Consider the following 26550-nt stretch of genomic DNA (forward strand, 5'->3'; position numbering starts at 1 on the left):
ATGCGCTGCTGCGAAAAATTTATTAGTAGCTGTAAAAAATGTTATTACTTGCAGTGCAAGAACATTTTCTTTGAATATGCCACCTAAACAAGCACCTTAACATTCCATCTAATTTATTTCCGGCAAAAAATTGTTCATAGCTTCAATACGGCTTCAAATATGGCTTTCTGAAACACACCTAAAGTGTGTTATCTTTAACGGTGCTCTGGAACGTCTATTTCTATCGCATGCCGAATGCTGCAATGACACCAGTGAAAACAAGAGAGCATAGACGAGGAACGGCAGTGTCCCTCATTCAGACAGCTTCTTTGGCGCTTCATATTAAATCATTTTCGGGTTCGTAGCGCAGTTATGTCCCCAGTTACGTCCCTAACATCGCACCCTGCAGAAGATTGCATGGGCATTCAACGGAAGTAAGCCTAATGTCAGCGACTGCTCACACCCTTGTCAAGCCTGGGACTCGGTTGCGACGGCTGCAGATGCGCAGCCCACATGCTGCGAAGCGCCCGGTGCATATATTGGTGACTTCTCGCTAGAGATAGGGGGAGAAACAACGTTCGGACAGTTGACGCTTTTCTGGCAACCGCAGGGAAGGTGAGGGAAGGCATGGAATTTGGGAGACCAAAAGGGAAAGCCACAGGAAGGAAGCAAAGGGTAAAGGGAAAGCGGGCGGCAGCTGGGGATTCTGCCGATATTGCGAAGTCGATATCCGCCAGCGCGTACCGCTGACATCGATCAGGGGGACGCTTTACTATACACATGGCCTACTCCCTTTCTGCCATTCCCCTGATCCTGGCTTTCGGCAGCTTCTTTTTACTAGCGTCCTTTCCTTTACTTGATCACTGGCCCTGCGATTTTTGTACGTTACACTAAGCAAGAGCAACGAGTATTCAACTTTTAGTAAGTGCAATAAGCTTCCGTATAATCTACATAGATGAAGCTTAGATGCAAGCGGCCTTTTAGCCCCATTTTCGGCGCAGCGGATGAGCACGACAGATTTACGTCAACTGTACCTGCTTGAACGAATGTACTTCAATCCAATACAAATTCGGTAGCAGTATAGTAAAATGCAATATAATATTTTTGTTTATGATTAGAATTCTTTCCTTCCCCAGGAATGAATCGCATTTAGTCTTCGTCACATTAATAGTTAGGCAGTTTCCGTCCTTTCATTGTCCACTCGCTGATGATGTCATATTTGGGTGGCCAAGTTATTCTTCGGTATATTTTGCTGTAGGAAGAACCTGGTGTCGTTGGCATAAGCAGTAACTTACTGAAATGAAATCATTGTGTTTGGTATCATTTTTTTAAATAATAAAAAGCAAGGGTCCTAAAGTACTACCTTGAGCCGTATAACTGGAAGCGTGGTTTGGATTTGAGATAAAGTCACCTATTTTACTATTTGACTTCGATGTTCCGATTCAGAGCGTGATAATTATCGATTTCTCCCTCTAATACAAGAACACTTGAATACAATTAAATATGTTAGAATATTACTTTTATAATATAATTTAGAATATAATTATGTTAGAATATAATTTGTTTTGTGAATGAATTGCTTTACCACTACCAATACATACCAATACAAACTATCAACAAAATCAAATTTAGTTGATACTTATGCATTGGTATCTTTGTTTATAGTGTATTTTGTCCATTTATCTGTTCGTGTTTAAAATATTTCGCCATGCTGACAAGTTTACCGCGGCTCATTTTTCCTTCAATGGATGTAGCATCGCTTGAATGCCTTTCCATCACAAATTCACCCTAAGGAACCACTAATTTTTTGTATGTGTACACCACCTGCGTATGCGCATGTGTTTGTGCGCGCGCGTGTATGCGCGCTTTTGTGTGTGTGCTTGTGTGTATGAAAAATAGTCTTGTGAGGAAAAAAGCTGATCGTGTGTAATAAAGGTAATAAAAATTGAAAAATAGTAGTGTGAGGAAAAGAGCTAATCACCTGTGAGAAAAATGAATAACGAAGTTAAGAAACAAAAAAGTGACCCTGCGACCTTGAACACAAATGTTTTGAAAATGATTATGTAAACTGGAGGCCTGTCCGAAATTATTCTTGAGCGGATTAAACTCCCCACGGGAATGAAGTGGAAACTAGACAGGAACAATCTGGATGGGTGCAGGTTCTGCACAGTTGATTATAAATTACGAATGTTGAACGAATAAAATAATATTGGTCAGTGAGAACTGATCTTAATTCCATATTCTGCATCCGACAAACTGAATCTGCACTCCTTATCATTGGTGAGTAATTCCTACTTTACACTGCACTCCTTTCTTTCACTCTTTCTTTCTTCCTTTATTTCTCTCTCTCTCTCTCTCTCTCTCTCTCTCTCTCTCTCTCTCTCTCTCTCTCTCTCTCCTTCTTTCTTTCTTTCTTTTTTTATTTCTCTCTCTCTCTTTCCTTCTTTCTTTCTTTCTTTCTTTCTTCCTTTTTTTCTCTCTCTCTCTCTCTGTCTTTCTTTCTTTCTTTCTTTCTTTCAAATTCTCGTTTTCATAATAAATATTTTTGATAGTTCAGCATTAATTTTATATCTTTCAAAAACGAACGGTTTAGCCACCCCTAACGAGCTTCCCGCACTAATTGCATAAAAGAGAAAATCAATTAGCTTCATCGACATTTATCCGAACAGAGAGGAGCTTAGAAGGGTTGTATAATCCTTGTTCTATACTTACTTGATAAATAGCCGAACAAAATAAAACAGGTATCTTGTCTGTACGAGTATACGTCATAAGGCATAGTCTTTACATCTTTGATGCCAAACAAAACGCATCCACACAGAGGTATTTCTTGGAGTCTCATGCACTTCAAAGTATTTCAGTCCTTTAAGTAAAATTTGCTTTTCCGTGAAAGTTCGAAATCCTCTCGATGCTATGAACGAATTTTGATTGATTGATGACTGATTAATTGAATTTCTAATAAAATACGAAATCGGGATTTCGCGTAGTTGGTGTTCTATAGAGAAGGTGATTACATTTTTGACAAGCACAAAGCCAGGTGTTAAGATACTTATCGGAATATTGCGGCAGAAAAAAAGAGTTCTTTAGACTTGGCGCTACGAGAGCTAATGGCGTTCGTCACGCCACTGTAAAATCTTTTCTGCTGAATCTTTCCTTGACATAGAGTTCTTTAGTGATACTGAACGATTAAGAACCTGGAATTGTCTAGAGAAAACACAACTGATAAGGCTTCAGGTAAAGCTTGCTTGTCCCGACGTCTCTATATGCCTTTAGTACGGTGATGTGCAATGCCATGCCGTTGCTGCTTATCTCACGAGGGGTGTGTGCTGTGTAACGTCTCAAAACAGCACGTGGCCTTTAAGAGGCGCTTTGTTGCTTTTAATTAATCTTTCCATAGATCTTTTCGCTTGCTTTCTGTGCTTTCCATTCTTTTCTTGAGAGAGTCAGTCAGCATTCGTGGTTCTATCAGTTGGCAACTTGAACAGCTAACCTAATGCTGGAACTCAATAGAAAACAAAACTTTACAAAGCGCCAAAGTCAATCTGGAATTTGTATTCTGCAAGCTTGAACGTCCCTGCGCCAAAGGTACAGAGATACGAGAGATAAAAATAAATCTTTGTTGGAAATTCGTTTCAGTAGTTAATAGTCGTCCCTATGACGCAGTACATTTATTCTGCCTAATCTTTTAACGACCCGGTCTAGTATTGATTCATTTTAACTCATTTTCTATGCTGCCGATGCATTTGTGCAACGCATGTGGAGTGAACATCGAGGGGAGATTAGATCTCAAGCAATAAAACTGATTCACTAGGTCAAAAAGGTGCGAGTTCCAGAGTTGTGCCGTTACGAAGCGCTCTGACACAGGAATCTTTAATTTTCTTTTTATTTCTTACGCTGTCTTCTCGCCCGCTATTTTTGGTGAAAACACACCAGGGCCCATGCGAGCTTTTAAATAAAGAATGAAGGGAAAAGGAAGGAACAAAATGATACTGAAACTTAAGAAAGGCGCGATTGGCTCTTTGGTCTGCTTGAAATGAGCTTGGCGAATTATTCAGAGAAAACAGAGCCGCGCGACCTAAAGAATGTAAACAGCTTTGTTCGATACATCGCGCAACTACTCCCTTTCTTCCCCTGCTTGCGGCCTCTGAACAAAGGACGCGAAGAAGAGACAAAGAAAATATAAAGAAATGATTTTGCGAACAGCAGGCTAACGGACGCCGAAAGAGTGGAAACCTACAGGACAAGCAAAGCCGGAAACGACCGGAAACGGAAATGCACCTCTCGGGAAACGGTGGAAGCGCGGCAGGAATTCCAAAAGGAAGTTGGGTCGCGACGTTTCCTAAGCCAGCTCTTGGAACTTTTGTCAAATCGTCTCCAAAGGATTTGCAAGCTGTTTTGTTTCCCTATCGCACATTGATTTCCCTCCCACTTTCATCTTTCTTTTCTTTGTGCGTTACGTGCCCTTCTTCTGTCGGAATTATATCTTCCCATCGACGCTATGTCCACACGAGCCTCTTCATAGCCGAATTATTAGAAAGTGCGCCGCATCGAGCACTAAACAATTCTCGTTCTTCTCTTCTTTCTCTTTGCTCATTTTGCGCAGACAGAGAAGCATTCTGTGCTTTGCTGTATTCCTTTCTGCCATCAAAGCCATAAAAAAAAACGAGAACTTCAGGACACACGGAAGGGGAATGGCGAAGGGAAAGCACGAAGCATTAATGACCTCGGTGCAATAAAGCTGCGAGAGAAAAAAAGAACTTGCTGCTATCGTTTTCCTTAGAGATAAAGGAAACTGCAAATCGTTCGCTGCGAAACGCACCGTGTTTCTGAATTCTTGTTCAGAGCGAATACTGAGCGCGGTGCATAACGCAACGACTTTCGCGCACTGAACACGTAATGTGTTTCCGCATCTTTTAACGCTTTATTTCCTCTTTACTGTTTTTTTTGGCTTTCTTGCCTCTGTCTGTCTAGTCTTCATACTCTGATCGTCCGAAGGCAGGCGGAGCGACTGCCAGCCCCAGGGATTTCTTGGATCCGACGAAGGAATCCCCCGAGAGTGTCTCTGAAGCAGCGCAAGGCATTCATGCCCGTAAAAGAGCTCGCCCGTGGCGATGCCGGCCGTGTGCACGAGGACGATGCTTAGAGGCATTAAAACTAGGACGGCTCATGGGGAAGCCGCCGCTCGGAATAACGCGGAAGCACGTAAAGACGAGCAGTAACTCCTGCCTGATTCCAGGTTGCTAAGAGTTCTCCTAAAACATGCAGTGACACAAGTTTTTCTATTTTTCTTTAATGAAAATTGTTGCGGCTTGTTTTATTCCTGCGGAAGTTTTGTTTCAGTCGCTGAGCACCGAGGATTTTCTTGCGATTTCCTTTTTATCGTTTCGGACGAGTGCGACTGTTTGAGGAAGTCAAGCGGAGGTCTCGACAAGCAATGAATGCAGGAGCCTTGGGATGTAGGCTTTAATATGCAATAATATACCAAATGGAGTATAAAGTGTGCGCATGGTCATTTAGTGTGTTCGTGTGTGATTTAGATCTTATTAGGAAAATTTTTCGCCCTGGCAAACAACCTCAAACTCTAATTCCTTCAGCAGCGCCTTCGGGCGGATTAAGCGATTAGACGTGTTTCTTTTAGTAAGAAATCTTTTTACGAGACATTTCTTGCTAATGTTATGTTTGCATCCCTAATTAATAAACATAATGTGACCTGCGCATGTTTTGTTGCCGCAGCTGATTTTAGAATTGCGCACAGACGTAAATGGGCAGCACTTCATTCCACCAACCTCCTTTGAAGAATTGGAACCCTTCAAAGGAATGTTGGCGTTCATTTTTAGATTTATGCTGGCTACGTGAAAAGCCACATCAGCGATACTACCCCTAACACGCCCGACAGGCTGATAAATTTAATCAGGTAAAACGTCAATTAAGACTTTCTGTACCTGTGAATGCTTGACGATGTGGCATCATGATTTATCACTCGTGCCCCACAATTTCTAGTGCAACCGGCGAAAGCACCATCATACACGAGGAATTTGCTGATATATCTGCTATATTAAATATTTCATGCTGTACTACCCAGTGATAGAACGGCTCATATTTATTAGTTATTTTTTGAGAAATCCGCACCATCACTAACCCTCATCCGCTTTTGGAGACAACAATTTCGGGAGTTTTCTACATTTTTTTCACGTAAGAATGGTGAGAGACGTCATAAATTGTAAAAAGGCAATCCTTGTTCTAATCCCACTCATTTAGGTGATGTGTTTTGTGTTATGGTCAATGGCTTTTTCTCTTCCACGAAAACTATGGAGAAGCTAACACATCTGATGTTACATGCCTTTGTACGGCTTTGAGGCAGTATCATGATAATGCGAATGGACCGACGCAGTGTCCGCCTAAATGGCCGGAACTTGCCCTCTAATGATCTCAAAAATTGAGCTTCTTTCCTTAGCTGCCATTATTTTGGAGTCTAGGTAAGGTAGTTGCGTTTCACGTTCCGCATTTTTGGCTGTACATTCACCATTCTACACATTTTGAAAGACAACTCTTTTCAGTCACCGCCAACCACTCCACTGTAGGTGCCTTTGAAGAGCAGGCATGTAGGAGTGAGAGAGAGAGAGAGAGAGAGAGACTCTTTAATGAAGAAACAGAGAATTTAGCCGGCGTTTCAATATCGCTGGCATGCTACTCTGCGTAGGGAGGGGAATTTGGGAGATAAAGACTGAAGGAGAGCAGCGTGGAAGAGGTGGAAAAAAAAACGAAAAAAAACGAAGATAAAATGCAGCCATGAAATGAGTACTAAGGATGCAGTGGCGAGTATTGATGTAACCTATGGAATGATGGAGTGCATAGTCCGACGAATGGGCTGACGAAGTTCACTGCAAGAAGAATGCATAAAGGTAACCTGCAAGTGAATTTAGAGCTTATCAAGATGTCCAATGTCTTTTAAATATGTAAAAAGAAAGTTCATTGCAAGTCTCTGTTGCCTGAAGCAGGCTAAGGGGCCTAAAACTTTGTCCATTGTTAAGGGCACTGGGCAGAGCTTCTGCATGCAATGTTCATAGTACGCACGCTCGTTAGCATACGCAGGGCACTCAAGCAGGATATGTTCCACAGTTTCTATCGAAGCACAGTTGTCACAATGCGGACTGTTCATTTGTCCAAAACGGTATCGCAGGCCATTTGTATATGCAGCATTCAGACGAAGTCGGTGATAAAGTGTTTCGAGTTGTCGAGGAATTCTGGGTGAGAGTCTTGATCTAAGATGTGGCTCGATTGAGTGAAGAAATTGATACTGATGTGTCGGCAAACTCCAAAGCCGATACGTATCTTCGTACGCAAAACTTTTAGCCATTTGGGACGCATCAGATTTCGTGAGAAAACTTCGAATTTATCTCTGATGTTGATGGCCCTTACGGGCCGCTTCATCTGCTTTTTCATTAGCCATAATGCCACAGTGACCAGGAACCCACTGAAATGTTATGCAGTGGCCTGCGGCAATAGCTAAATGATGGATATACCCAATGTCCAGGGAAACTGGCTGGTGATTCGTTTTCTTCAGCAGGTTGGCCAGGATCTGCAGAGATGCTTTTGAATCGGTAAAGATAACCCAACGGCCGGCGGTTCGGCGCAGGATGTAAGAAACAGCTTCCTTAATGCCGTGAAGCTCAGCTGTTGTAGAGGAGGTCCTCCGCTGCAGCCGGTAAGAAAGGGCATGGTCTGTTGAGGGCACATAAAGGCCACAAGAAGAAGTTTCTTTAGTAGTTGAACCATCGGTGAAGATATGGGTGTGCTGCGTATATTCTTCGATTAAGTAGGCGAGAGTAGCTTGCAGAAGTGCTGCCTGTGGCATGCGGCTCTTTGCATTCACGCCTGGAACAGACTTCTTCACCTTTAGAGGAGAGAGTGTCCATGCAGGAAAGGCCAGAGGTAGTAGTTTCTGAGGCTGAATAATAGCAGGAAGGGGCAGGAGCTGCACTTCCTGGCCAAAGCTAGAGTTGCTGTGAGTTAGGTGGACACGGTGTAGGAAGTGCTTCTTCCCTTGCAGGTCATGGCGGAGATGGGTACGCATAGTTTCCTGGGCGGCAATTACCTCTAGTGTGAGACATCCTGCCTCCGCTACTGTTCCTGATGCAGAGGAACCCTTTGGGAGGCCAAGACATATTCGCAGGCAGTTGTTCCGTGCGGCATTGACAGTCTTATTGCTTGATGTAGATAATCTTTGAAGCACTGGTAGACAGTAGCGCAAGGTTCCTTCAACGTAGGCTTTTTCAAGCATAAGCATTGATCGGCAGTTGCTACCCCACCTTGTTCCCGCCATGAACCTGAACACTTGCGATGCTGCAGTAATCCTCGCACGGAGTTTTTTGATCTGAGGTGACCATGACAGATTATAGTCGATTACAACACCCAGGAATCGCTGAGATCGTACATATGGCAGCGATCGTCCGCCTAGGAGCAGCGGATATCGGGTCATCGTTTTTCTTGTAAACGCCATTGCAACACTCTTTTCTGGCGAGAGACGAAGACCTCTGGAAGCCAGGTACATCGAAATGTGCAATAGTGCTCTCCGAAGACGTTGCTGGGTAATATAGCGCAAACGTGACGCGGTCCAGATGCAGATATCATCGGCATAAATTGTTATGCGGACCCCTCGCGGAAGGTGTCTTCTTATGTGAATAAGGACAATATTGAACAGGAGAGGGCTGAGCACCGCTCCCTGTGGTACGCCCCTCTCCACTGCGTGAAAGCGTGTTGGACCGTTTGGAGTGGTAATAAAAATTTGTCGTTCTTTTAAGTAATGCCCAATCCACTTGTATAGCCTTCCTCCAAGGCCAAGACTGCCAAAGGCTGCGAGAATTGCATGGTGAAAGACGGAGTCAAAAGCGGCCTTGATGTCTAGGAAAACGGCTGTTGGGATGTACCCAGCATGAAGGTACTCCTCAATTGATGAGACGAGGGCGATGATATTGTCAGTAGCAGACCTGTTTTGACGGAACCCGTTCATTTCTTGGGGGAACTCATTTCGGCTTTCTAGGAACCAAGTTATGCGCTTGCAGATCATGCGCTCCATGAGCTTACCTACGCAGCTCAGTAGGGAAATGGGCCGGAATGATGCGTAGCTTGTTGGCTGCTTACAGGGTTTCAAAACGGGCACGATTTTCGCCAGCTTCCATTCCGTGGGGACCTCACCAGCCATCCAGGAAGAATTGTAATACTCCAGGAGTCGAAGACGGGAGGTGCGGGGTAGCTTTGCAATGGCGTCATAGGTCACCTCATCATGACCCGGAGACGTGTGCCTGTTTGTCTCCGCGATAGCTGTGGATAGTTCTTCCATTGTGAAAGGCAGGTCTAACGCTGGCACTGCCATGTAGGAGTGCCTTTTACATACAGCATTAATGAAGCAGCAGCGTGAATTCGGCCGCCAACCTTAGGAATGACTAACACGTGCGCATGTGTCTGATGTTTCTCACGTCAATGAATATCAGTGTAAAGAAGTAAGGCAGTGACAGTCTATGAGGTGAAAGCATTCGATACGCCGGAACGATGTTGTCGACGCATAAGAGATCACCGCAGCGGTTGACTTCTCTACAAAAGTCTGGCGGCATGTACACTCCACTACTCAGCAATGTCTTTGATTGTGGTGCTCATTTGTAGGTTTAGGGGATACAAGCATTGTGCTACTGGAGTCCACTAGTATCAACATTTTGCAATGATTGAGAGCCTATTATTTCTAAGTAGATACGACAGTTTTATCAAACAACTGTATTTCATGGGATGTTGCCTTTCGTTCCAACATGGCTTCATTTAGGAATAACTGGCATATCAAAATGCGATATTATAAGAATGCGACCTTGATAGCAGGGAAGATGGCATTCTTGACAGCCCGTCTTGAACAGAGGCGGGATGGAACTTTTAGACAAGTCCTCTTGGCGAAATGTTGTTCCGCGCACACAGGTTTTCCTCTTTTACATTGGCCATTGGCCCACGTGGGAGTCGTGAATTCCACTCTACACGTACTTTCCTGGTCATCTTCGACACTGTGTTGGTGGTACTGAATGTTTCGCGAGCGACTATGAACGATTCGCTACCGCGGTAATGGAGGCGTCCGTTGTAGACGTGACTTATACGCCCGATTCATCTCTCATTACCATAACAGCAACGTTACTGATGTGAAAAACATTTTTTGTATTAATTTTATAAATGCAGAGGACAGAAACATTTTCAAGCCATAACCTAATAATTGGATGCTGCTAGCAATGCCTCAGGTAAGCGAACCGAAACTCGAAAAGTATTCCCAACATGTTCGTTTTCTTTATACTCGTTTCTTTAAACGGCCCATGCAGCAGGACTATGTGGCACTGTGTTCCCTTCGCTACTGATATGAAATTAGAGAGGACACGACTGCTATCATGCGTCATATCTGCCCTGTAAACCAAAGCAACAAACGTGATTTCACCTGTGCTTTCGCCTGTCACTTCATACTGCGGCTTGCTGCCTTTTTCTATCTCTTATCCAGCAGCTTTTTTTTTTTTCACGTGTGCCCATCTTTATGTAGACAATTCGCCTCAGCCGACATAGTCTGCCGCTGAGCTGGCAGGGGCAGAAGGCGGGATACAATGCATGCTGCAGTGGCTCCGCTGCCGTAAGGACTCTTGCGTGTATCTCGGCGGGCTTCCTCGGTGGGTTTTACTTTTAGCGTTCGAGGTCTGTTGGTGACAGGAGTGTGGGCCGAAAATATCTTGGCGAGGTATCCTATTTTCTCCGGTTCAGCTGGAAAAATCTAAATAAGTGTCGTGCAGAATAAAAAAAAAGAAAGCAACACCAACACTGCTCTGCCATTGTGTGCCAGTTTTCATCTCAAGAATTCGATCAGGTTGCATTGCATAGAGTACTTTGGTTTGAGATCGCTGTTTTTTGTTTTCTTGATACCAGACGGTGACAACACGTTTGTATTTGTAGTCAAAAAGTTGATTACATATAAAACGCTTTCCGTACGTTTTAAATCTTCTTGCCTCGATTAAAGAGATTCACACACGTATAAGCAATTTCGCAGAGGCTCGATCGTTACCTTTTATTTTTTTATTAGACTGCATTGCGTACAAACCAACGAAGATAATGAAAAACAGTCGGAAAATAATTTTTAAAAAAATTAAAGAAGCGGTGAAGTTCTAAAAATATAGTGTACTTTCTATTACAGCGCTTTTTACTAGGCTTCTGACAGGAGTACATCGCAAACAAGGAGCTATTATTCGGAAACAAAAATTTCAGCAGCGGTTCTTTTCACATTGACGGTGATTAAAAACACGAGCTTCGATATAATTATTTCAGTTATTCGACACAAAAATTAAGTACTGAACTTGCCCCCCTTTACCGCTTTATAGGTGAACAAAAGCTATAATAAAGAGCTGTAGAATAATATATTTAGCAACGGTCTATTGCAACTTTAAAGGAAGACGTTTACAGGTTGAAACCTTAATTGAGTGCACTCGTATCTATCAGTAAAGGTAAGGTGACTGTTTTACTTATTTATTTATTTATTTATTTATTTATTTATTTATTTATTTATTTATTACAGTTTGTTTTTGTTTGTTTGTTTGTTTGTTTGTTTGTTTGTTTGTTTGTTTGTTTGTTACAACCTTAAAAGCCATATGAGAGGGATATTATTCGAAACGGTGGGTTTCCGGGATGAAAATTTTTTCTGAAGAATGAAGGATCGTAATGAAGCACAGCGATGTTGGGCAGGTTGTTGCAGTCATTTTCAGTGAAAACAAAAAAATGATGACATATGCGCAAGTGTCCGGGCAAGGGAAGGCTAAACGGCTTTATCGTAGTTCGTCGGACTGGAGAACCTCTAGGCAGCGCTGATAACGTACTTGAACAGTGCCTAATGTTTAAACTTGTAATAAAGACCTAATTATAAAAGTTATAAGATGCATGTAATATTACGGCTGTTTGGTAAGTTCCTTACAATAAAGGTACGTTTTAGTTCACTGAAACTGCCATGGCGTATTAGGAACAAGATAAGAAGATGAACCTTGCTGAGCGGTTTTGTACTGATTGTAGTGTATAAAAAAAGGTTTCTTTGTTGGAGAACCAAACCGCGCCCGCATATTCCAGTATATTCCTAATGAATGTTAAATAGTCTATTGATTTCACTGACGGCGGTGCTTGACGCAGGTATGCCAGAAAATAAACGAAAACGCGATTCTGTTCGTCAGCAAACTTGCATATGAGAAATGTTTTGTGTATTTCCACAACGGCGAAGCCACATCTCTTTTGGTCCTACCATCTCTCTGTAGACTTCGGCTAATTGTGCGGTACAGTGCGTTTTTCAGTGTTACAGACGGATTTAATTAAGAATACGCCTCCGTTGTACGTGTTGACGGTCCACCTTCGTGGCTGTGGGCCAGCGTATATTACGATGGTCTTGTCTTTTGTGTTCTCATCGGGAGCTCTTGTGAGATCATTATATGAATTTTGGTTGCTTCCGGAATGTAGGTCAGAGCAACGGCATAAAGTTGGAAGCGATGTACGGGACAATAGGATGATACTACTCGTATTAAGCCTTCAGTGTTTATTATCTTTGTGTGAATATCGTCGATACCAGCGGGCGGCATCAGTTTCAAAGAGAGTATTATTGAGACCGTTTCATTAGCTTCAAACTTTATATCAGGAGTATTTGGGAAATCAAAGGAGAGGAACTCAGGTAGGTCTTCGAGTGCAAAGAAAGTTCACGAGTGCAAAGAGAGGCAAACGATTAGTTTAGAACTTTCGGAACGTCATGATCCGCGAGTAAATTGTTTCACTTGTCCCAATGTATAAGCTTACGGTCCGAGTTAGGAGTGGTCTAGTTCCAAAACAGACGGCAGGTGCTGCGTAGAAGCATAGAGTATCGGGCACTGCAGATAAGGAAGTTTAATGTTTCGCTTTTAAAACTTAGAAGCTATAAGATTTTTCAACTTCGTAGTGATATTGTTAGTTCTTAGTTTGTGTGGCAGATCAAAATACTATTTTCTTCTAACTATTAAAGCGATTTATTGTATAATTGATGTAATGCGATCTAAGAAGCTCGTCTGCGGTAATCGAGGAAACATAACCTTGTGTGAGGTCATGCAGTTTGTTTTTGAAAAATAACCATATAGTCTCGGGAGTGAGTTGTTCAAAGTGGGTCAGAAATCAAGCAAAGAAAGCGCCAAGTTCTCTGCAAACGTTCTTGTAGTCGCCTTTCGCATAAAGTGTGATTGTTTTGGTTACTTTTGAGGTTTGGGCACATTGCTTAAAAACATGGCGCGAGGTATGAAATTATCACTCACTACCTGCAAATGCGAAAGTGATGGTAGGCTTTCTGGGTGTGAGGGTAGTATCGGATCACGTATTCGAGATGATTCAACAGTTTCTCTTTGTGGAGAGAAGATTAGCTTGGTTAATCTAAAGGTTTAACAGCAACAAAAAACAACGTTAATTTTTTTTCTTCCTAATGATTTTCTGGCAATGGTGTGCTATTATAATAGCAGTCTGAACTTCAATTTCTTAGGGAGCTGACACTCACGTCCAGATGTTTCATCCGGCACATTTACTTTTTGAAATAAATTTCAGTTGCACAACGTCCCTTGGACTGCTCACGTGGCTTATCGATCCTAACAATATTTGCCCCGCTGTTTGATGAACATCTTGCTTAACGCCGTGAAAAATGACTCCATGCACTGAATGAGAAAAACAGTGGCTGCATCACCTCGACGACCATATTAGTTTTGATTTCGCAGACTCCACTAATGCTCTGTTAAAGACAAGTGATGGGAGCGAAATTCCGTGTGCCCGTTCGTTGCAACTAAATAGTGGCATTTACACTTGGGTTTCAATGAATGAAGTTTACTAACATCAGTCTTAATTCCAAGTTACTGATTGGTAGAATCCACAACTGCAAAAAAAATGTATTCAGAAAAGATTTTCACGTTCGGCCCGTAAATGGTTAAACTGAGGGTACGAAGCAATGGCAGCAGCAACAAGTCAGGGTACTAATATTATGCAAAGGCAAATTATGTGCTTGTTGAAGTACTGTAGAAAAGGCGGATTTCAGAAAACCAACAGTTAGTGCATGAATGCACCCTCTTTCTGAGTCTTTTTTATTCCACAAACAAGGTTAAGAGCAGGGCCATTTTGAGAATATTCCAAGGGCGTTCCTTTGCAAACTAGAATAAATGTGCGGCCAAGTGTACACAAAGAACTATGCGGAAAATTTCAGAAAGAAAATAATAATGGATATTTTTAAGACTAAGAGGAGAATTACACATATGAAAGCATGTAATGAGTACATAATAACGCTCAAAACATTAAGACATCTATAAGAACCACGCCCTCTTCAAACACGATGGGCTTTGAGCGATAGCTGCACTCCTCCTTCCTGCGGCCTCTCATATGAGAAATTCCAAAGCGAGCCCTCTATATATCGCGCCACTGGACAATGTGACGTCATAAGCCGTAGCCCAGGTCACTCCTACTTCTCCGCTTACATGTATATCCTTCTCCCTAGCGCATTCTTGAAGCAATTGGTTTTTGGTTTCGGCGTTCTACACGAGTAGCTGTTTCCGCAGAGGATGCGCTCTACACACAGCCATAACTACAAAGTAAAGTAATTCCACAAGCGCAGACTTATATTGACGAGATTTTGGTTCTTCTTTGGTCGTGCACAATTTTGAAGCAAAACCTAGCGCACACTTGCCAAGATTTCGCTCATCTTTCGACTCGCTTTTCTATCAAAACTCCTCGGCGCGTAGAATGCGTTCACAAAGCGACGCCCATCGGCTTATGCAAGAGAAAAAGAGACCGCGGGAGAGACGATACAGCGGGCTGCTCTGCGGGTCCGTTCCGGGTGCAGTCGCTGCACCAGCGAGCTTCGAGCGATAGGCTCATGCATAAATCACGCCTCTCGCATACCTCCCAGCGTCACTGTTTTCGTTACCGTCGGTGTAATAACCGTCCCATGCTGTGCCTCTCTACTTTCCACGCTGTAGCTGGAACCATCGCTGCGGAGCTGGTGGAGATTTCAATCGACGGGGCCCCCAGGACACACGTGGCATAATGTCTTTCTCTGGGACGAACGAGAAGCACCGTGTCGCGAGGAATAGCTTGCGCCTGCATATGCATGGCCTGATTGAGAATTCATCATGTCGGCAGCACGGAAGAGAAGAGAGTTGCGGAGAAGGGTAGGGGAATGAGACCTCAGCAGCCGTGATGTATTAGCCTGGACTTTCTGCTGAATGTTTAGTGCTGAGAAGAGAAAGACAGCTATGCTTTTGTGAACAAGGATCCGGGGACATGAAATGAATGTTGAAGGTACAGCAAGCAGGAGGAGAGTGCCTGAAGCGGCCATTTCTTTTTAGAATAGAACGTTGCAGTCAGAGAAAAGTATGTAAGCTAGAATATTAGTCCAGGTTCGAAGTAAGTATGCGCATATCATTACCGAGGAGCACAGGGTCTGACTGAAACCATCAAGGCTCGATGTTCTTTGCATATCGCGTATGAACAACTCATGGTAACTATCTATGTATGTGGGATATTGCATTAAAGGCACATGTGAATTTCGCAATCATGTAAGCAGAAGTTTCCGGGAATTTATCGCGTTTGGATAGTCACGTAACATTTGTTTCTTCCGCGAGGCCGAATTGCCTACGTAAGGATGAAAATGGTTGCTGAACAGAGAAAATTCATAAAAGCCTGAAGTGCGCTTGCGTGGTTGCTAATGTTTTAGAACGCAGAAAAAGAAGTGTGTTTCTCGGTCAATGACTCATCTTTGCAAACTCTATTCTCTTAGGTATTAACTATTATACGGGCTCCTGCAAGTGAAGAGAGAGATAATTAAGCAATTTTTTTCGCTTCTACAATCATGCCCTCCCAGCAGGACACAATCTTTAATCGATAAATTTAAGAGTGACCGAACACATGCCAGGGTAACTCAGCGGGCAGTACGTTTTGCTGTGTGGGACAAGTTGCTTCGCTCAATTCTCACCACTGCGGCCCCAAGTCGTTTGAAAAGGGCAGCTTGAGCTTTTGGGCACTGAGATTATCAAGCTGATGAATGCCAGTCTAAACTAGGCTAGAGCCGTCAAAAGCAGCGGCCTTGTAACGTCACCATAAAGCGAAAGTTTAGACAGAAGAGCGTCTGGGACTTTACCAGACTAAGGTCCTGTACCCAGCACCAAAGGCTCAACCATTGCGAGCGCAGGACAGGAGAAAAAAAATTAAAAAATTTCCAAGACAGGCAGAAAAAGTTCATGCACGAAAACGTGAAGAGCTCATTTCGGCATCTACACTTCAGGTATACTGCAAAGGAAGTCACGTTGCTTTCAGTGAAGTGATCGATTAGGTCGGAGTGTCAAACTTTTTGCCGCTCGCAGAGAGTCAGTGATATCAGAATGATGATGATGTCATCTGGCGTAATGGCACATACCCACGGCGCGCATAGCATGTCCTTCGCTATGCGCTCTCTTCACTTCGTCTTCAGTATTGGGCCCTCTGCAAGCAAGAGCACTCTATCAAAGGCGTGATGTCGGTGCCTTACTTCTCTTTTCGTGGTTGCGGCTGCTCGTTTCTCTCTGTCGTGTTTTGCGGTTCTTAAACGTCAAAAGGGTGCTAAAAGAATAACAACAAAAACTGAAATAAAGCGGTGGCTTAGTAGTTTGAGCAACCACCACGAATGCGCCAGGTGTGAGGTTTAATTCCCAGAGGAGGTGGGTATCCCCTACCCTCTGTAATATTGGCAATAAATGCTTCCACCATCACCGTTTATTCACCGGTGATACAATGGGCACAACTTTGTTCCCGTTTACTTCCCGGCACCAGAAGAAGCGAAGAAGGTATGGAAATATGAAGATATTAATTTTATAAAAGAAAGGAAAGAGGTGGTCTGTTAGTTTTGTCTAGCTGCTTTAATACCAAAGAGCATGGACGAGTCCGCCAATGCTGCAGGGAACATACGCTGGCAGCTTGCTGCAGGCTCTTATGTACTTCATCAGTGCTGCCAACGCCGTTTTCTGAAACCTAGCGCAGCTGCTGTTTTCTAGGCAATTCCAGTGTCAGGACAGATAGGCATGACTCGGAAAGAAGGATAGAATGCAATACTAGGTAAAAGAAAGATGTTGCCAACAGACGGCGGCTACGAATGGCGACAGCGTTGGATATCAGTACAGAAAAACATAGAATAGCGGTACAGACAAGAGCTGTGATCTGTCTTGTTTAAGAGAAAGGGGGGTGGGGTGAGGGGAGATGCAGCGTAGAACGCCTCCTCGTAGCGAAGAAAGTGCGACGACGCGCGTTATATCGAAGAATGGTTAAGACTGGGAGACTGCACGCGAGAATGAAATATGGAAGCTCGGCTGGGGATGGTATCGGCGGCAGCATTTTAGGGGCCCGGCGCAGTTATGCGAACACCGACGGCTATTGTGTCTTCCTCATGGTATGAAGGTTGGCGTTGGAAACGTGTTTCATTAACAGAATTATCGCATATTGCAATAGAGCCATAGAGGAAAGAATATGGTCCAAGGGCGGTAGGATGGGATGAGGGGGTGCTGGGCATGGTAATTCTGAGACAGGGTTTATTTCTATATTTACGGCCAGTAGACGCAACAAGTATGGATAGTTCGGACTGCTAGAAATCTCTAAAATGCTGTCCGAATTTTTTTTTTCCGAGTTATCTCACGGTTGACGATAGGAAACAGCAGGGCGCACTTTACGTTTGTTATAAACTGCGCTCTAAACGCCTTATTCTGTGTCATCAGGAAAATGAAATATACTGGTAAAATAAAGGTAATTTCAGTTTTCAGTAAGTGGCTCAGCAAGCAATTCAACTCAGCAAGCGTTTCACGGCTCAGCATGTGCCAGCGTGAGCTTAATAGGAACAAGGGCAGCTTTTGCATACGTGAGTAAAAAGGAGAAGAGGAAAGACCTACCGAAAAAAGACTCAACTTGAGTCTGTGCGGAAATTTCAATGTCAGTTACACTTAGACATCTCGCACTTTTTATTTTTCGTCATAACACAGTACACTAACAGGAGGAAACAAGTCTTGACAAAAAAAAGGTGGGAAAATGATGCAACTGCAGTTATTGTTCCCGTTCAAAGAGCGATAAATAGAACTGGCTGAATAGCGATTTATCTCTTTAAATAAAAATTAAGCAACCACACAAATAAAAAAGGTACACCTAAATCTAGCGCACCAATATTTAATGCGTTTCAGTTCGAGCAGCCAGAGTAGAATCGGGCAAGTTTGAAAAGTATAGACATTTATGGCACGGGAAAGGCTGATATGCGGCAAGTTTTCGAAAGCCCCACATGCGTGCTCTGCTGCCTAGTGCATATCTGCTCCTGTTTATTAGACTGTCTTCCGCTCGCTGCTTCTCACATAGCCATTTCCTATGCAGACTCAAGGTTCCAGTAGCTGACACGCGACTTCAGGAATCTCGCCACGGAGTCCTTGGCGGTGCGCTTGAGCAGTTTTCCTACTTCTTTTTCAAGCAGGTCAGCTGGCGTCTTCGCTGCACTTCTTTGTCAACAGCGTAGTCCTTTCCTTTGCTATTTTTCCTTATTTTCACGCCCAGACTCTATGCCTATTGTGGCGGAAAAATGCCTCCGGAGACACTAAAGTGACACCGAGGAGGAATGACACGGCATCGTCAACGGTACGCCGGCGAGAGTAAATATGCAGTGCATACCGTGTTTAGCCGCGTGGAATGAAAGTGCGAGAAGCGAAGTTTCGACGAGTGGTAAAATTCTGGCTCACGCATGTTTCTTCATACTAGGCCTGTACTGCCCGCTTTCTTAACGGCAGATAGGCATCTGCTTTGGCGTGTGCTCGGTTTGTTCTCGCAGCGAACCTCCGCGAGGTGGAAAGTGAAGTAAAAGGCTTTGACACTTCAAAAGCTGAAGTACAGACGTAATCAGGCTTGTCTAGAGCTCTGGAGCGGTGTCTTGATAAACAAATAATGTGAAGTCTTAGAACAGCTGCATGATTGCAGGCCCACCGCTTACGCCTTTGCAGTACGCATGAATATGACGCAACGCTTGAGTGCGAGCAATGTGAGTGAAAACAACCAGCTTCGTTAAGATTTAAGATTGTAGAGCACAGTTCGAGCGCTCTATACAAGCCTGCTTTGGTTGCGTTGTGTTTTTCAGCGGGCCCGTCTTCGCTCTGTTATCAATATGATCATAAACCAACCAGCCCAGCTCACTACTCTTATGAAGTTCATTTCTTCTACATCGGGCGCTTTCATTTGTGTCGTTCTTCAAGCGCTCCGCAACCCTGCACAGCGCGTGTGTTGTGTCCCGTCCTCGCACCGTTACGAACATGATCGTGAACTAACGAGCCCAGCTCATCACCCTTATGAAGTTCGTTCTCACATTCACGTCGAGGCTAACATTTATAATCGCTTCAAGTTCGAATTCGTCTTGTTTCTTTACAAGGCACTTTTTATACGTGTGCATAGACTGATTATATAGAATTGAAGTGAAATAGGAATTTGTTGACTTCAAACATTTGACACTTGGGCTAGCTGAATAAAATGCGAAATGAGGCGCAATCTCGGGTGCACGTATACGTAATAAATCAATGCTGCCGCATTTCTGTTGGATTGACCATAATTAGGGCAGCTACAGCGACTTGCTTGCTTTATTCTGGACATTCTTTCCAGCTGCCCTCCGCAATTAAAGTAGCAAGAGATCTAAAGGGGGACACTACCTTATGGAACAGCTCAAGCAAGGCATAGCGCTATATTGCAACACAGCCGGGGCAGAAACGCGACCCCCCCCCGCAACGTATTGCGGATTAAGTGCTCTGTGGATGTCACTGTTTGTGCGCAGTAAAAGTTTGCTTGCTTTCCAAAAACTATTCTCGTTTCGCTTCCGGAGTTCAGCTTGAATGCACTGAAGGGACCATGCGTTTAGAATAAAATTACTGAAACTGCGAAAAGAGAACTGAAAAAAGTGCGTACATTCAAATCCATTTTAAACCATCTAGGGTTTAAAATATCAACTGCAGCTGTGGCAATTTAAATAGAGGCTTTGGTAGTTCACTTGACGCCTTTAGAAACGCAAGGAGGAAAATTGCCTAGCCATATCCATCGTGCCTGTCGATAGGGTCGAATAGCATTGGTTGTAGTGGAGTGCCGTCAGAGACGCCCAGTGCCATTCTCAGAGCACTCATAATAACATCTTTTCGATGCATAAAGAAGGCCAAAACCTTCTTTCGGGTACCCCTTTAAGGCTATTGATGAACCTGTCCTATAGACATCGTTCAAGCTTTGCAGCTGTCAAAGAGTTTCGGCAAACTTAGGACCTCCATGATACTAGTCGCTAGCATATTTTCAGCAGACAATCTAAATATGCTAATCGCTTCACCGCTTATTGCCATGCGTATACTGTTATTACATCAAAGTGAGTGTGACCTACCGATTGTTTTGGACTAACAACATATTGTCTCATTATCGTCATGACCCAGGAATTATTGGCGGTAAATGCAAACCCATTCACTGTGAATCTCCACCTTTGGTGGAGGCCTCGTTCCCATATGTTAATTTTATATATAGTGCAGTGACTGTTATCTTTAGGTTAATGTTTCGTTTGAGATTATTGCTTTATAAATAATAATCGTAAAGATCAATAGTCTGAATTCGCTGCTTGACACAGATAACGCGCCATTGAGAAGCAGCTGAGCAAAAAAACAGACACAAGATGCACCATCAAAGCGTTGGCTGCCACTGATGCACAAAGGTATTACCAGCGGTCACGCTGGCTGTTGGAGATTGATTAGAGAGCTTTAGTTCCGCCCTGCCTTTACTTACAGGAGCTTTCAAAGAAGGCCATGCATTCTATCGAGACAATGCAACGCATTTTTTTCTCTCTGCGTCTGCTACTTCGTGTTCCTAAAAAGCCTGCCTAGGTGGAATGTGTAATCAACCCTTTTACGACGCGGATAAGTATGCAGAGTACGCTTTATGTGGCTTAGCATGCAGTGTATGGTTACGAAGTAATAGGTGTTCGTTATTGTTATACAAATGAGTTCCGCTCTGAACACAAAATATTAGGACCGCAAAATGTGCGCGTGAAAGAAACAACACACTGATGCTGTTTTCATTACAACTCACGGCAATCAGAAAAAAATGGCATTGGATGTTTATAATTTTCATGATTTCTTGTTAATACACTATTATATAAATATACGACAGGTAGTCAGATAAAGCGGCCTGTGTGAAATTAGGTGTGAAATACTGCGAGCATTCAATGCCAGTGGGGAGTTCTTTGCAAAAAAGAGGAAGTTCATACGCTTTCTCGTAGCCACTCACCGGCTTTGACATGAACACTGCGGCTGATGACGGCACCCAGGGTACTGGAAGCCCTGCAACGGTAGCGAGTTGCGTGCACCTCCTGCCGATAGTCCTCGCCTCGAAACGGGTAAAACTCCAACGTCCCATCGGGCCTCACGTGACGCAGCCCGGGAAGGCGCTCGACTGGCGCACCGCTCTCGTTTGTCCAGCCGATTGAAGGCCTCGGCTGTCCTGACGCTGAGCATGAGACCAGTGCTCCAGTCGAGTTGGAAAAGACAACTTGCACGGGTGGCTCGTGCAGGAAGGCCGGTGCCGCTGCTGCACCACCCGAAGACAGCGGGGGGAAGTCGCCACGGACCCCTGCGTGCGAAGTGCAAGCATTAGGACAAACGAACCAGTCAGCGACCCGAGGAATAAAGTATGCAGACACTTTGAGGCAGCTTAAGAATGGAATGAGATGGCATTAGATTCATATTTGACGCAGCTCCTGCTGCAGCTTGTGCGTGTGTTTGCATCAGCTTCTTTGCAAATAGCCGTCCATCACCCTCCTCAGTCGGATGGCTAGCAACACTAACAGGTATTCGCTATGTTTCTATGGTGCCGACATTTGCGTATATCACATTTTTTGCTATTTTTTATTTCGATTCTCTATCTAAGATGGTGACTAGGATCTAGGTTGCTCAAAACATCTTGGGAAGGTTGAGAGGGCTTAAAAAATTGAACGGATTTCTCTCGGCCAATCACTATTTAATTTCCACCTGCCACGGTGAGCAGGTTGCTCAGAATCCGGTGGCCTGGTTACCATCTGCCACTGTGTAGGTCACAATAAGTTCACAAGTTCATGTGACGTCTGTAGTTTCATTAGAATTGGCCATATTAGGTAAGGCTGCCAGCGAGTCATAACGTCCCACGAACACTTGACGAACATAGTATATTAGGGACGACGGGCATCACGGAGATTTAAAGAGCATATTTATTCTGTACTTTGTTCGTGTCGCGAATTGCGCGTTCTAACCTAGCGCACTCTAGTTGGCATGTCTTTAACGAAGTATAAAGCACACATCAAGTAATTGCATCGTAGAGTTCTCCGAATGAAGAAATCCAACCAGGATGTATTATGTTTCAACACGAGGATGCAAAAATCCTACTGCATCAAGTGAAAGCGGCAAAGCGAAGACTTTCCATAAAAAAAAGTAATTTATTACTTTGAAGCCTATGGCTCCGAAGGAATGAAGACGCAAACGTAGGGTGGTTTGCTACTATTCTTTGGCGGAATGGATCATGGGATATAAGAATGAAGGAGAAAGGGGACGTAAGGTTCGACACATTCAAGAAACACAGCACTGCCCGACAGGCATTCACCGCCCACGATTGTCGCGGCCACTGCCCGAGAATTCTCATCTCGGTCGGAGGGTATGAATCAAGACGGTCCAGTGCATCGCGTTGCGGTGTCTTATGCACAATTGTCTACGGGTTTGTCTACAGTAACCCCATTCGTAGAAATTAGCCATGATTTTGGAAAGGGTAATAAAAGCACAGCTACATACCGATGCATTTTTATTGGCTTTGCTGAAGCTTTCGACCGCGTCCGGCACTGTAAGCTAATTGAGAAGCTAACAGGCGTAGATTCGAAGACCATAACCTGGATATTAGCATATCTCTCTAATCGCACACAGTTTGTTCAGATAGATAACACGCAATCTAATACTCATAATATCCTATCTGGAGTGCCGCTGGAATCAGTCTTAGGGCCAATACTTTTCCTCATGTAAATAAAACTGACGTTGCAGCCTGCGTTGAAACTTGAGTGATGGCTAGGCTCTTTGTCGACGATTGCGTCATTTATTCAAAAAATAATTTCAGCGCATTCCTAAACAACATTGCTCATTGGTGCATTGAATTTGGGATGCAAATAAATATTAACAAAACTTCTGTTATCAACATTGCCCGAAAAAAAACCCTCTGAAATTTTCATTTCCTATATATAATAGGTACTACTTTGAATCAAGTAGGCGCTGTGAAATATTTGGAATTAACATTTAGTGACACATTAAAACGGGATTTGCATGTTGACAACACTGGCTCGAAAGCTTGGAGACAATTACGGTTTCTACGCGAAAACTTGGCACGGCACCCCCTGAGGTAAAATTATCAGCATACAAAACCCTTGTTCAGGCAATACTCGAATGCAGCACCTTATGTGGAATCCTTAGCAGACAAATTTAACTGATAAATTTGAAAGGATTCAGAATTCAACCCACCGGTTCATATACTCTCGTTATTCATGCCTGAGAGTTTAACTGCTCTGCGTAGCCAAGCACGACGCATTGCATCATTGAAATTTCTGTTTCTTCTTTACCAAAACTCTATAAATTTAGATAGACATGAGTTTATGAAGCCACCCTTGCAGCGTTTCAGCAGAATAAATCTCGAAATTGTGCATTATGCCCATTGCTCCAAAATGTAATATACTTAAATATTATTTCTTTCCGCTAGCTATTGAAACATGGGATTCGCTTCCACATGATATTCTGAATACCACATCCGTCAATGTATTAACCTACAAAACTGACTGTTATTTCAGACATGAAAAATGCCTGTTGCCTTCGTTGCTTTTCAGTCGCATTGTATACTGATTGTTATCGGCTCTGAATCTGTGTGAATGTTCCTTTATTAATTACTTTTAATTTTTGAATTCTTGACTCTCTGTGCTTGCATCTACGTAAACCCACTCCTGTATGAATCTGTACTGTCCTGCAATAGGATTCAATTGAAAAAAATAAATAATTAAATATTGTCCTCATGCCTTCTTGACGACGACGCAACAAACGTGTATTGGTTTGTGAATAGAACAACAAGCCACAGGTGTCAGAGAAAAGGCTCTGACTGAGCACGAAAGCGATTAATTTATTTGGAAAAGCCCTGATTCTTAGAGCTTAGTACGAAGTTTTGAAATATATAAATACCCAGTGTTATTGACTTTCCTGATGGAAGATGGTGGTAAGGAAGTACCACAGGCAACGCGGACTGTTTAATCGTTTATGATAAATAAAGAGTGGAAGACCCGTACTGCCTATCTGTGGATGAATAAGGAATAATTCTTAAGAAATATTTCTCTACAATTTAGGTTAGCAAAAGCATTCCCTGTTTTGTGCTTGTATTTTATCACGCTCATATGATTTTGACTATCTTACGTACCTATAACCATCAGATCCACTCGCCGAAAACACAACAGAATGTGCACAATCTCCTTCACTGGTACAAAGGTTTCTTTTCACCATCATCAGTGATGCAATAAGGCCAGCTGCAAAGCAGCGCACTACTCCTCGACTGTTTAACTGTGAAAAACACGATTTGGTACGGTCAGCGAACCTTTTATATGAAAAGAAAACCACACGCAGGTATTTTAAGTGCTGACAAGATGGCCGGGCCAAAAGTAGGAGGTCTATTCAAAACATCACCTTCTCTACTTGCTGTTCTATTTGTGTTATGTTTGATTCGACGTAATTTTGTCTTACTATGGACCAAGGCCTTGAACTGCCTATTTTTTCTTACTTTTTACTGAAGGTTATCTGTAAACGTAATAATTTTACTTTGCTGGAAACTGATCCTTTTTAGTCATTTCAAAGGTTCGGTCAGTGAATCAAGAATTCCGAGGTGTGGAGGGGCGTTATAATAGCTTTATATGAAATCACGTTCCCTTTTCTTTAAGTGCTGAACGAAACCTCTTTCATGTATTGCCAGTTCATAAAGCTTGTTCAGTTAGCCGCCACGCCAGGATAAAAGTACAGTACCCACCTATATAACAAGTCATCAAGTAAGTCACAACCGCCCTTTCACTAATCGCCTCTGCGCATTCTACTGTTCTAGCCACCGAAATTCGTTTTCGGGGCACAATATCCGGAAATAAATTTTTTCTTTTAGACTTTTTCGTGCTTTTTGTGTGGACGCGCTGCCGTGGCGTGGCATCGTTTGTTTGTAGCTAAGCGTACTATTTCTGCCTCTTTGCAGGGCGGTATTTCAAGATCGGCAATGTGTTGAAAACAATTGTAACAAATTTTTTGTATGTCTTTAGTACGGTTTGTATTCATCCGTGGCATTTACATTTGTGGAAATCTGAGCTCAGTATTTGTATTGAATAGTCACTTTGCATTGGTTGTGGTTCATTCATTTCCAACAACTTTTTGACTGCGGCAATCGACTCTTTTTCCTCTTTGCGTCAAATAAAGGATCACTTCCAGTGTAGTTTTGGTCAAGGAAACGGGACATTACTTCACGGCCTCATTAATCCGTTATTTAATATGTTTCTTCAAAAGACTAGACATTCCCGAATTGCAAAATCTGTTCCGGTTGCTTCTCTATAGTGCCTTTCTATTGATAAAACCCCATGCGGCCGCCGTCCCTGCCGCTTCATCATGATTAGTCGACCTTTCTCTCACAACGCATTCCTTTACAGCAGTGGAATGAGCTTTTGGGATGCTCATGTGCATGTTGCTTGAGAAGCGGCAATAAAAATTAGGCGGCCGCGCAATGTGTTCCGGTACTATCCACAGCAACATGTGTGTAATAGATGTGGCAGTGTACAAAGAAGGCAAGAAATGACTGTTAAAATCGGTTAATTAGTTGCGGTGTGCCCCGTTATTTCTCCCGGTTCATAATTAACATCGGTGCGTCGTATGCAAATTGAAATAATCGCAAAGGCGTCGAGTTCTCGGTAAAACGTTCAAGGCTGAAACACAACTCTAAAAAAGTTAATGGTAGTGAAGGATGAGCCATTTGCGCCTGAGGGTTGTAAATTAAAAGGTCACGGCCTCGAGCGGAGTTCATTTTAGCACATCGTTAAAAGCGTAACCGCCAACTTGTAGCACGGACTACGACGGCGAAGCAGACAGGGGTAATAAAGTTTTATAGCCCCGAGATATGTATCTCACAGCTTTCGTACTTTCACGATATTACTTTTTTTCCGTCGACCGTTTGAAGCCACCTTGGTCCTGAGCCTTGGGCTAGAATTTGTCCTTACGGAGACTTGAACCGAGACCGGCAAAAGGCATGTTGAAGAGAGCGAACCGCAACTTCGCTTTCAAGATGTATATATCTACACGGTAGGAAAAAAAAAAACATCATTAGATTCTCATGAAACTTGCACACGGCCGAATGCCAAGGTGGTAAAAAGAAAATGAATGTTTAACGGATTCTCCTAAGTAACTTCAATAAAGCCCCAGAAGAGAGGTTTAAAAGTAGTAGTCAAATAACATG

The 26550-nt window shown here is 43.2% G+C and overlaps 1 protein-coding gene across 1 annotated transcript in view; it reads right to left on the bottom strand.

Annotated features, from left to right (window-relative positions):
* Nucleotides 1–26550, bottom strand: part of LOC144130372 (cell adhesion molecule Dscam1-like) — a 196001-nt gene that overhangs the window by 82555 nt on the left and 86896 nt on the right. Inside the window, exon 3 of the mRNA XM_077664298.1 lies at nucleotides 21313–21654. Coding sequence (XP_077520424.1) covers nucleotides 21313–21654 — 342 coding nt within the window. The remainder of the gene's footprint in view (nucleotides 1–21312; nucleotides 21655–26550) is intronic.

Source organism: Amblyomma americanum, chromosome 4, assembly GCF_052857255.1.
Source record: "Amblyomma americanum isolate KBUSLIRL-KWMA chromosome 4, ASM5285725v1, whole genome shotgun sequence".
Lineage (NCBI taxonomy): Eukaryota > Metazoa > Arthropoda > Arachnida > Ixodida > Ixodidae > Amblyomma > Amblyomma americanum.